At 37.7% G+C, this 12197-nt stretch overlaps 1 protein-coding gene across 3 annotated transcripts; it reads right to left on the bottom strand.

The window, feature by feature from the left end:
* Positions 1–45: 45 nt before the first annotated feature.
* Positions 46–7719, bottom strand: LOC121898401 (interleukin-18-like). 3 transcript variants are annotated; one of them, XM_042413431.1, is made up of 7 exons: positions 7654–7719; positions 6532–6595; positions 5418–5493; positions 5222–5233; positions 3213–3356; positions 2000–2139; positions 46–897 (listed from the first exon to the last, which is right to left on the bottom strand). In XM_042413431.1, the coding sequence occupies exons 3-7, from the start codon at positions 5482–5484 to the stop codon at positions 670–672; spliced, it is 591 nt and encodes a 196-aa protein (XP_042269365.1). In that variant the 5' UTR covers positions 5485–5493; positions 6532–6595; positions 7654–7719; the 3' UTR covers positions 46–669. The 3 variants fall into 3 exon arrangements, with proteins under 3 accessions (XP_042269365.1, XP_042269366.1, XP_042269368.1); XM_042413432.1 differs by lacking the exon at positions 7654–7719 and adding an exon at positions 6783–6896; XM_042413434.1 differs by lacking the exon at positions 7654–7719 and adding an exon at positions 5804–5875 and having other exon boundaries at positions 6532–6896.
* Between the last annotated feature and the right edge of the window lie 4478 nt (positions 7720–12197).

Genomic DNA, 12197 nt, shown 5'->3' on the forward strand with positions numbered 1-12197 from the left:
AGAGTAAAAAAGGTACAAAATGTATAAAAACAGCTATTATTCAAATAACAGGTGTAGTTTTTAAAAAAACAATTCTGTACATGTCTACATGAGTGAATTATGGCCCATGCAGCAGTGGGAATGCTTCAAAAAGTCACACTAGAAATCTTTCATGTTTAAATATGCACTGTTGCAAATTTAAACATGATAAAACTGTAAAAACATACTCAAGCATTTTAAAGTTGCAATCACATCTAAAAAGAATAACAGTAAAGTTTGAAACACCCCTTGTTTCACAAAAGATAAACTGCCAGACGGTGAAATAGTGTGACTGGTCAGCACAAAAGGTTACCTAATTTAGTTTATTTAATCAGGATTTCACTGGTTTGATCAATTAAAGCAATGTATGTGTTCTTGTTGAAGCAAGTTGTAGTTCATGTTTTATATTTGAAATTACTAAATGAAGGAAAATAATCTCTTTGACTCAAATCTCCAGTTTCTCTCAAATACTAAACTGCTGAACTCTGCTGACTACACACAAGATCTTTTCTGTGTCGTCCTAGTTGTGTTTTGTATAGTAGTAGTAACGGCAGCAGGTTGATGCTGAATTATGAAACAGGAAAAACAATTTATCCTTAATGAAACAAACAGGGTGATGTAAAAACAGATGTTTTCAATCAGTCAATGACATTAGTCACTGCCCGCAACAGAAAGCTGCCACTCGCAACCTACATCCACTTCATCAACTTTACTACGCAGGACCAGTTTCTCACAACTGGAATCATACTCAGGCTCAAATGCCAGGAATTTTCCCTTGTTTTCATAGGACTCAAACATGAATGTGTTAGAGTCTGAGGGGATTTTCTTCAATAAGAACACCACCTTGTGTTGATCTTCCTTAATTTCATCTGGAAGATTCTATAGAAAAAAACAGATGGGTGATTTAATTGTCATAAAACTAGATCAATGAAAAAGCCAGTGTAAAGTGTAAATATATTGTCATTCACAGGACCTCAGTGAGAAATGGAAGCTACATGGAAATATTTCCTATTAACCTGATACAGTATTTGCCAGTGCTTTTATCATGACATGACTCATCAGAAATGGTACGCTATACTTGGATAACAGAGGGCAGCAGATTAGGACTAAAAACATCTATAACAGTGACTTTTGTTTATGCAACAATCTTCTGATTTTAGATTATTTAGCAGTGTGACGCTGCATGTGTACAGTAAGAATGCCAAAACACAAACATTGATCAATTATAATACAATTGTCTCTTAATTTAAAACTAAATTTGTATTCAGGGTACTTTTCTTGTAGTTCAGTTCGTCCCAATATGAACTGACTGGTAACTTTTAAAGTTGCGTAAAAATAGTTTATCAAATTCTGTTTTGAGTCAATTTTGGACTCTCACACCGTCAAAGAACATCAATATGTGCTGCATTTCAAGACATCTCATGTGATACTATAATTAACATTTTGTTGTATCCTCAACCTGCCTCATCTACCTTTTTATTTCATATGTGGTTTTGTATTCTTCCCACAATGCTTTTTGATAATTTTTTGGTCAAGTAAACTTTTCTGTCCACACTAGGATGTGTCTGTAATCAGGGCGTCATCCTCCCTTGACCTCACCCCTTACTGTACATAAAACATAACATGTACTCTGCAAGGCTTAAACAACGAAATCCATTATTTACCTATAAACTGATGTTGGTGCCACTATGTTGTTTTAGTCCTGATAAGTTAAGCTACTACTAACTTCCCTCCCTGAAGGATGTGTGCGTTTATCTTCCTCAGGAAGGCTTTTCAGTTCTAGCTTGTGTCATGTGATGACAGCTACATTTTTGACAAAACTTTACAAAACATACAGTCTCTCAGACAGCACACTGCTATTAAATGATTCTAATGTACCGACACCACCTAAAAAAAGGCAGAGTGGACGTTACTTTCTGTTCGTTGGAGACACATGGCATCACGCACTGTAAATGACTTTCAATGACTTGTGTATACTCACCATTTCCACAGGCTTGATCTCATTCTCACTGCAGTATGCCACCATTATCTTGCCATCTGTCTTGGTGTATAGCACAACTGTAGTGTTCTCGCCCACTGTTTTAGGGACAGAGTTATAAATCTGGATGCAGAACTTGCACTCTACAAAAGAAACGAGACATGAAGGATCATTGTTGTTGAAAGACAAACTGGTTTCATTTATGTAAAGATTATTGTTACAGTGTGACCACCCTAATAAGCTGTCAGTCTATCTATGTTTACAGTTTCTGTTTTGTATCATTAACAAGACTGTGCACTTTGTCTAACTCAGACTCATATAAGCTTAAGCTAAATTTTAAAATGCAACTCCAAGGTCATCTAAAACTGTCACCGTCATTCATCTGAAAGGTTTTACCAGTTCTACTGAGGGTTCAGCACTTTTCCAACGTGTAACCTCTGTAAGTGATCCACTGGTGACTCTCAAGCTTGAAATGCTCCTCAGTAAAGGTGATAAAGCCTCTCAAGAGAGGCATCAATTATGTTTTTCCTTTTATTACTACTACAAATTCCAGGACTGAAAGCCTTCTCAGACAGGTAGCATAGTAATGATTTGGGATGCTTCAAATATCAAGGAATTAACAGTGACCTGTGCAATGATCTTAGAAATCTTATCTTAGTGAAGAGGTTGCATGACTGTTAAAATATTAAGAACTAGTACTGGTGCTCTGTTTAAAACAAAATTGATTGCTTACTAAGTACATGTACTTGCTGTGCTTGACTTGCTAAAATATCATAACCCAGTGTTCATTCACTTCCTCTGATATAAACAGGCTTGTGTTGTTTTTGTGTGATAACCTGCCCAAATAGTTAAATGTCTGGTTTGAGGTAAGAGAGCTTGATCTGTTACTTTTTGGCTGTTTACTGAATAGTACAAAGGTTTGTTAGGCTCCATGCTCTTAGCCATTGGTTGTCTGGCACACACAGGTCATTTCTAAGAGCATGCAATAACTATAGATGCCATTTCTCACTGGAATTCCATGTTAGCCAGCAGAAGCCATCAAATGTCTATAAACGCGGTGTCTCATAAAAAAGTTTTTAAAATGCAAAGACATACATACATCTTCAATTGTTGAAAGAAACTAGAAAGCCATCTGTAAAGGATAAATTACAATCTAAATATCAGCAGCTGACAGTACAAACACACAGAGGTTACTATATTTTTTGCTGCATCTTACCAGACTGACGTTGCTCGTATATACTTAAGGGTTGTGCTTCAATTTTGTCCTCATCATAAATCAGGAATTTGCTGCCATGGCTTTGGATCCAGTAGAACTTGCATGGTGCGTCTTTTTGTAAACGGTCTTCATCCAGATCTTCATCTTTGAGAGAAAAACATATTATATATATATATATATATGTAGGAAATGTGACCTATGATAATAATTTTGGATTTTGATTTGCATTAGTGTCAAAGGAGAGATATAATTGTGTATCATTGACATAGAAATGGTAACTGATATTGTGTTTTTTAATAAAATGACCAAGTGGTAGCATGTAAATGGAAAATAGTAAGGTCCCAAGAACGGATCCCTGTGGAATTCCATATTATAGCTGATTGATAATTCCCAATTTCCACACAGAACGGCCTTCCTGAAAGTTAAGAACAGAACCAATCTAAAACCGAACCTGAAATGCCCACCCAATTTTTAAGATGTTCAATTAAAATACTATGATCAGTGTCAAAAGCCACAGACAGGTCCAACAGGAGTAACCCTCTGTTCATACAATAAAATCAATCAATCTAGCAGTACACTTTCCTCACATAATAATATCAACAATATATTTCTGCAATTTTATGAAAAATTGTACACTTCTCAAGCTCGTGCACTATCTGATGTTATCAAACAGTTTTTACATGCATGTAAATTGCCCACATTAGCACAAAGGGATCAGATTTCCTTGAAGATGGAAATCGCATGTGAGGAAATAAGAAAAACAATTAATTCCCTAAATAATGGTAAGAGTCAAGGGCCAAACGGGATATGCAATGAGTTTTATTAAAAGTTCAACAACATAATAGCCCCACATCTGTAGAGGATGTACAAGAAGGCTTTCGAGGTCGGCATGATACCAACAACATTAAATGAAGCTACTATTACACTTATTCCAAAGACAGGGAAAGACTTAGAGCAGGTAGGTTCATATAGACCAGTTTACTATTAAACACCGACCAGAAAATCTTGGCCAAGTCCTGAACTAAACACTCACACCCACCCACACACGACACCCTGATCAAATAAGGTTCATCCTGAACAGACACTCGTTTCGTTTCTTAATATCTGTTCCCTTAATGCCAGGCACTGTTTGATACAGTTCAATAAATATAAAGTCTATTATTGCACATTAGTTAAGTTATCTGATCTGTTTGCTCCATGGTGCTGCATTTGGGTTTGTTTTTTTTGTTTTTTGTTTTATTTCGTTTGTTTGTTTGTGTCATGATCCTGTCACGGTCTGGCTCTACTAAGTTCAGGTCTCACTCACCACAACCTTCTCACTGCTTTAATGTGATTATCTAATCATGTGCAGTGCTGGTTATGGAGTGACTTGTTTAGTGTTTAGTCAGCCTTCATCTAGACATCACTCTCTTAGGTTTATTTATCCATGATCATTTATGTGACACTTCTGTTATCCAGTCCTTTTGGTCATGTAATTTTACTCATTCCTACAATGAGTTGCCAGTTTTTATGAGCATATCTTATTTCACCACAGTAGTGATGTCTGTATATTGTTTATGTTCAACATTAGAAGGACTTTAAGCATCACTATCACTGCAGTCACCTCATTCCCCTTCCCTGTCCATCTCCCTACACACAAACTATCAAGAGACAGTTTTGCCTTTCTCGCTGGTGTTATACAGGAGCAATTCTTATGAGGAAAATGTAATTTGAGACATTACTGCATTTTATTTTATTTTATAGGAACAATCAGATCCTTTGTACTGTGTAGTTCTGTTTTGCTCTGTTCTGCCAGATTTGCTTTGCCTGCATGAACCTGAATAAAGAGTTATTCTTCAAGATCCTGTTGCCTGCTGCTGTTTCCTGCGTTTTGTTTGGCCTTTTTACTCCCTTGTATTGTTTTTGTTGTTAAACATCTGAAATGAGGCATGATATGCACTCCAGGAAAGTTTGTATTACTGCTGTACACATGCTTCATAATACAAATATTTGAAAGAGAATCGCCTTACCTTCTCCAGTCCCTTTAAATAGAGAGCGTTGGTCAGTAGAAGAGAAGATTTCAGGGTTTATATACAAACATTCAAAAAAGAATAGAGATAATGTTAAAATTATAGTTATAACAAACACAATATATTATTATACAAAATATAATAGTGATACATAATTCAGCTATTGAGAAAGAAGACAGGATGGAAGCACTTTTACCTTTAAAGTAGAAGGCATTCTTACAAATACCAACAAAGTGAAAAGGGAGGCAGTTATTGGTAGACATCAGGTAGACCTGGTGAAAAACAAGTCTTTTTTAGATTATGGAATATCCACAGGGTCTGCATTACTGCCTGCCACAGTGTCTTTTTTTGTGCTGCTAATGGGTGGCGCCAATTTTTCAAGTTCTACACAGTGGCTTTAAGGTTGTATATTACATACAGATATGTGACAAATTAAAGAAAAAAGAAAAGTTATGTTGTTGTCTTGTGTTTGTTAGGGTTGAGATCTGGGCCAGCTCAGCAGTTTTATACATGTAAGAGAGCTTGATAGAGTGTGTACATATTTAATTATAGCATGCATTACACCTGTATGGAAGCACCCACCTGGTTATTTAGGTGTATTTGCTTTAATTTGTCACCAGTCTGTACACCTGAGCAACTCACAACCCCGGCCAGCTCAAAGAAAAGACAACAAAACCTTAAAACAACAGTCAGGTTCCATATGAACATGGAAACAGGTTTTTCTTGCTATTCATACCGACCATTAGAAGATCCCTTCATAATGCAATTACAATGTAAGTGATGAGGGACAAAATCCACAGTCCTCCTTCTATGCAAAAATGTATTTAAACATTTATCTGAAGCTAATATGAAGCTTCAGTGTCCAAATGAGTCAAATCAAGTAGATATCTTTCAACGTTACAGTCTTTTTAATGCCAAAGTTCCTCTTTTTGTTACTATACTTCCACCACAGCTCAACAGGGAAACACCATCAGAGGAAACACGAAGAGGGAATTTGATGCTAAAAAGACTGTAAATGTGGCAGATATTCACTTGATATGACTAACTCAGACTGCTGAAGCCTCATATAAGCTTCACATCAACTTTTAAATGCATTTTTGCACCAAATGATTGTGTGGACATGCTGCGGATTTTGGTCCCCATCACTTACATTGAAAGCACATTTGAAGGAGATCTTTTAATAACCAGTATAAACAGGAGGAATGATTACAGAGAGGGAAACCTCTTTCACTGTTCATATGGACACCTGACTTTTGTTTTAAGACACACTTGAAAAGCACGTTTGATTAAAAAAAAATATATATTATTACCTTTTGTTAGAGACGTGATGAAAACCGGCGGGTTTCTCTCTGTCCTCGGGCGGCTCGTCAACACCTTTCATGATATTTGAGTGACAGACAGGAAAATCAGCCCAAATAATTACAGCAACAACAACAAAAACTTCCTACCAAGCCGTCAAATGAAAGTCGTTCAGTGTTAACATTGTTCGTCTCTTCTCGCACTGTGTCTGTTGCCTACTCCAGGTCTTTAAATGACGACAAGAAAAGAGATGCGATGTTACCTCCTAGGCTTGTCACTTGCTGCCACACTGAAATCTGCTCACGGGAAATTTGTAGAGGTGGGACGATAGAAGGATGGGACGAATTCATGCGTGAATTATGATAACCTCAGTCAGGGTTTTTTTTCCTAAGTGTTTTTATTCTTCTTTAGGCATGAAAAAAATATTTGAACTTCATTTTTTTTTAAACATGCATTTTTCAAGGAGTTTTCCACATGTCAACTAACCAATGAATAAAATGATATATTATTTGAAAACTATAAAATAATATATATATTCAAAGCTGTTAAACTAGTGTTTTAACATATTTCAACATATTCTAATACTGTTCAATACAATGCAAAAACGTTGAACCTTGGTCCTAACTCCTCAGCCTCTCCCCTCTGTCTTACTGTATTTAATAGCACATGAGTTACAGATGACTTGAAATGCAGAAGATCCTTCTTTTCTAATCCAGACATTCTTTTGAGGTGCCAGGCATTCCCTCAGCATCCTCAGCTCCCTCAACATCCTCAGCTCCCTCAGCATACTTATCCCCCTCAGCATCCTCAGCCCCCCCCCCACCCCCCCAGCAACCTCAGCATCCTCAGCTCCCTCAGTATCCGTAGCTCCCTCAAAACCGCAAATTACATTCTAATAACATAAATCAATTGATTTACAGCCAAAAAAGTTACTGCAGATGAAGTATTTTCAAGAACAACAAAGTTGCAGTAATAGTATAATTGTAGTTGAAATATAGTCAGCGATGCATGACGCCCAACTTAGTGGACAGATGATTAATCGTCATTTTTTCCCAACATACAATCAATACTTGGAAATTTTAACAATTGTATTACTCCTTAGTTGTTACTTGATGTTACAAAATTTTATTTACCCGCAAGGGTCTACTACCATAGAAGGATTGGCAAGATATTCCTGAGCTGCTGAGCGTTTCCGGCGGCCATCTTGGTTTTGAGTAGCTAATTTGTGTTGCACTTACAAAGGCTGGCTAATGGATGGCAGTGTATGGAACGACACACTAGCGTCCACTGTGGGGGCTGATGTGCAACTATACCATCAAAACCTGTTCACTGTGGTGACCACTGTGCATGAAAGGGTTCATATGAAACATCTTTGACTCATACTAACATAGTTGGGGATAAAGTCTATAACTGGCATGGGGCTAGGAAGAAATTCTCCAACAGACGACACCAATGAAGACCTGCCAGCGAGAGAGGGAGAGTCATCAGAGGGGAGCGAAATGGAAGAAAGGACCAAATCATCTCAGCTTTTCTTTTTTTTTACAACCACTCAGAACCAACCAAAGAAGATGCGGCGGGGCACAAAGGGACACCACAGGTGTCCGCTCTCAGCAACAGCAGACAGTGATTAACATATCTGATGTGAGTCTCTCTCAAGATGAAATGTCTGTGCTGAGTAAGGGTCTCAGTTTTTTCCCCAACTAACAATACCGACCCATTTAACCAAAAAGTTGATGCATTCACATTTTTTAGACAGCTGCATCCCAAACACTTTTTTTCTACCAGGTCAAGTTATGTTGTTAACAGGGACCTAAACTTTGACACCTACATCAATAGAGAAGCAACTCCATTTAAAAATAAGTCTTTGTTGTTGCCTTCATCTAACCTGAACCCTACCGTACTCACCTACAGCAAATTAGTGGAAAAAGATTTAGCTGAAATAGACCAGATTTCACATGCTGCTAAAAGGAATTTAAACAAATCTAAATTAAAAGCTCTTAGCAATCTGGAATCTAAAAAATAGATCATCATTCAGCCAGCGGATAAAGGTGGGTCAGTTGTGGTTATGGGTTTTGAGCAATATGAATAAAGCATCAGAAGTCAACTATCTGAGACAGAGTGCTATACACCTTGAAAGTCAAACCCCACTGATAACTTAAAGAATCAGTTTTTTTAATATGTTGACTCTGCTTTGAAAAGGGGTTGGAGAACAGAAAAAGAAAAAGACTTCTTACAGGTTGAGTATCCTGTATGCTCTGTTTTTTATGGATTACCCAAAGTACATAAATCCATTATCAATCCTCCCCTCCACCTGATTGTGGCAAGTATTGGTAGTCTTACTGAGCCTCTGTCACAATATGTTGATTTCTTTGCTGAGAAATTTGTCTCAAGCCTCCCTTCTTTTCTTGGGGACACTGTTGACATACTAAATACTATTAAAGAGTTCAAATGCAAACAAGCTGATATCCTGGTAACTTTTGATGTGCAGAGCCTGTATATATGCATACCTCATGAAATAGGCCTTGATGCTCTCACCCATTACCTTAACAAGCATCCAGATGGGATTTTGCCTCCTAATGAATTCCTATTGACACTATCAGAAATGATTCTCACCATGAACTTTTTTAAGTATTTAGATTCCTACTACCTTCAATCCCGTAGCACAGCTATGGGCAGTGGGAATCTCTATTAGTTAAGAAAACTGGAGCGACCACTACTTCCTCACAGATCACTTTCTCTACTGAGTACTCTCCTCTGGCAGGCAGGGTCAGAAATATTATCCTTAAACACTGGAATGTCCTCAAAAGTGACCCATCTCTAAATACTATCAGCCCTGTGCCTCCCCTGGTCACATTTAAACATTGCCGCAATCTGAGAGACAGATTGGTTCACTCTGATACTAAAAAAACACCTAACACTGTCTCCTGGGTGCCTAGTCAACCCACAGGTTTTTTTCACTGTGGACACTGTGCACAATGTTCTAAGTCATCGGACACCAAGTACTTCACACATCCACTTACTGGTAAAAAATACTTCACTAAATCTTTCATCAATGGCAGCAGCACATATGTTGTCTATATATGCTGGAGTGTCCCTGTGGTCTGGTTTATGTTGAACAAACAAAAAGAGCTTTAAAGACTTGCATATCTGAACATAAGACTGCAATACGTACGCAAAACATGGACTATGCTATGGCTCGACATTATGCTCGGGCATTATGCTCAAGTTCTGGGGAATAGAAAAAAATTCACCCTCTCCTAGAGGTGGTGACATCATCAACACTGCTTCACAGGGAGGCATTTTGGATTCACACTTTGAACACAGTGGAGCCCTTCGGCTTTATTGAAGAACTAAATATGTCATGTTTCCTCTAGTTTGTCACATTTGATATCTGTACTTGGATTTGCTGTATTTTATTAATTAAGAGTGGTTTGTGCGCTTTTGTTCCTGATATGATGTTAGGGGTGTGGTACTTGGACACTGACTATGGCAACTCCCACCCTTGGATTCATCATCTTATAGATTTGAAACCCTGTTCAAACTATTATCTAATGACAACTGCACACCTTTTCTGGAATATGTGTGGAGAACCCTGTTTCAAGTAGTTGGGGATGTGTTAGAAATGTGTTTCATTTTTCTATGGAGTGAAGTAATTGCTTTGACAGATACTGATCCATTTAATAATGATTCCTTTCATATACACATAGTTGTTTTTCTCCAAGCTTTAGAAAGATTCCTCCTAGTCTTGTACTAACCAGTATGAAAGGTGCAGACATTGAGCTGGTGGACAGCTATAAATACCTGGGTGTTGTTCTCGACAACAAACTGTGTTTTGAATCTCATATTACTTCCACGACAAAAAAGGTCCAACAAAGACTTTTTTTCTTGAGGAAAATAGGTTCTTTTAATGTTTCCTTGTAATGTTTTCCTGACATGATGATTCTCTTTTATATAAGTTTTACTGAATCAGTTTTAATGTTCTGCATTGTTGCTTGGTTTGGTAATTTGACTCTGGACAATAAAAAAGGCTCGGTAGCCTCATCAAAGTGGTTAGTGCAGGTGTTCAGTGAGACTACCTCCCTTCTGTAGCGCCGAGGTCTCCCCCTTCAGACAGAGTTTGAACAGTTGCCCTCAGGTCGTCGGTCAACGGTGCTCGTTATGAGGACTAAGACATAGAATGTTTTCTTTATCCCTGCCGCCATTCAACTGTTAAATGGTAGATAGTATTTTACTGTTGTCTGGAGATTGCTTATTTGCACAGACTGCTTCTTTGACTCCTGCAACTTGACCTTGATGCTGAATGAACTCCTTTAAATCACTCTGCCCACTACGGCTGGGCATTTGGGCCCAGGAAATGTGAATGCTTCTTGTTGGTGACACCATTTAATTTACATAATGTTATACAAAAAGGACAAGAGGAATATATACTGTGTTGAACGTACAATAATGTAAGACTTTAGGTGGACAGCTACATTGGTGTTTTCAACAGCTGCCTTCACCATAACAACCACAACAACCACAACACATTTCCCTTTAAGTCATCAGATAACACGGTCAGTAGGTAAACCAAAACAGGTGTTTCGAGTTAACCAGTGACCGTGTTAACTTGTAACTTTCAGCTGAATGCCTCGAGGTTGCTCATAGTGATGGCAGCTGGCTTCTAAAAGCCTTATCAATTTTACCTTAATCAATCAATCAGTGTGTTTATCACCTACACCAACCATTTACGTAAGTTAAACTGTTACCTCGTAATGTTTCTTACAATGTGAAAAACAAAACGGCCTATAAATTGGCAGTACAGCTATAGTCTATCTTGTTATTTTATAGTGTTATCTTCAATCGGAAGGTGGCCCATATTCAACCAATTAACCTGCATTGTCATTGAGTAGAAAAAGTAAAGAAGAGTTTGTGGCTAAATAGTGTACAAACTGTAGTCACACAGCCAGTATTCACCAGTCTGACCAGCCTACCTTCTCTTTAACTTGTGACCATCAGTGTGGATATTGCAATAACATTCAGTGTTTCAAGCCATTTCAAAAGATTAATTTCAGAAAAATAAGTGAGGACATGTGAATGCTTCTTGTTGGCAACACTGTTTAATTTACATCATGTAATACAAAAAGGACCAGACAAATATATACTGTGTTGAACATACAATAACTTAAGACTTTTAGGAGGACACTTACATGCTCTCTTCATATTTTCAACAGCCTTCTTTAAAGGTAAGGGAGGCAAGATCCGAATTACATCATCAATTCAAGCCATCCAGCAACACTCAACCTACTGGTGCATGTCCAGCAGAATGGCAATGCGGCTAAAATTAACAGCTGCAAATACAGCTCTCCTGTTCATTTATTCATTGAACTTGCTGGCAGGCTAATCAAAACTTCACGTTATCATGTAATCTTGGAACATTTACATCTGGTATACGCACACAGTCCTTGCATGCAGCTATTTAAAAATGACAAAAAGCATCACATTTGTACTGCTTGACTGAGCGTTACAGTTTATTGCTGTAAGATCTGATTTCTGGATTCAGTCTATTGTCACAATGCTCATGCAGTAAATGTTATAAGAGCTTACAAGTTTGGTGTTGGTCTGTTTACTCATTTGTTCAATTAATGTTTCAGATTATACGCACAAAATGAGATATGGCAAGAAAAGTGCACTGTTCCTG

Source organism: Thunnus maccoyii, chromosome 6 (assembly GCF_910596095.1).
Source record: "Thunnus maccoyii chromosome 6, fThuMac1.1, whole genome shotgun sequence".
Classification (NCBI taxonomy): Eukaryota; Metazoa; Chordata; class Actinopteri; order Scombriformes; family Scombridae; genus Thunnus; species Thunnus maccoyii.

What these genes read in the sequence shown, in the direction of transcription:
- LOC121898401 (XM_042413431.1), bottom strand. Translation starts at nt 5,484, where the DNA reads ATGTCTACCAATAACTGCCTCCCTTTTCACTTTGTTGGTATTTGTAAG. An exon ending in ATACGAGCAACGTCAGTCTG is followed by an intron (nt 2,140 to 3,212) that starts GTAAGATGCAGC and finishes TTTCTTTTGTAG; the next exon opens with AGTGCAAGTTCTGCATCCAG. An exon ending in AGATCAAGCCTGTGGAAATG is followed by an intron (nt 898 to 1,999) that starts GTGAGTATACAC and finishes TTTTTTCTATAG; the next exon opens with AATCTTCCAGATGAAATTAA.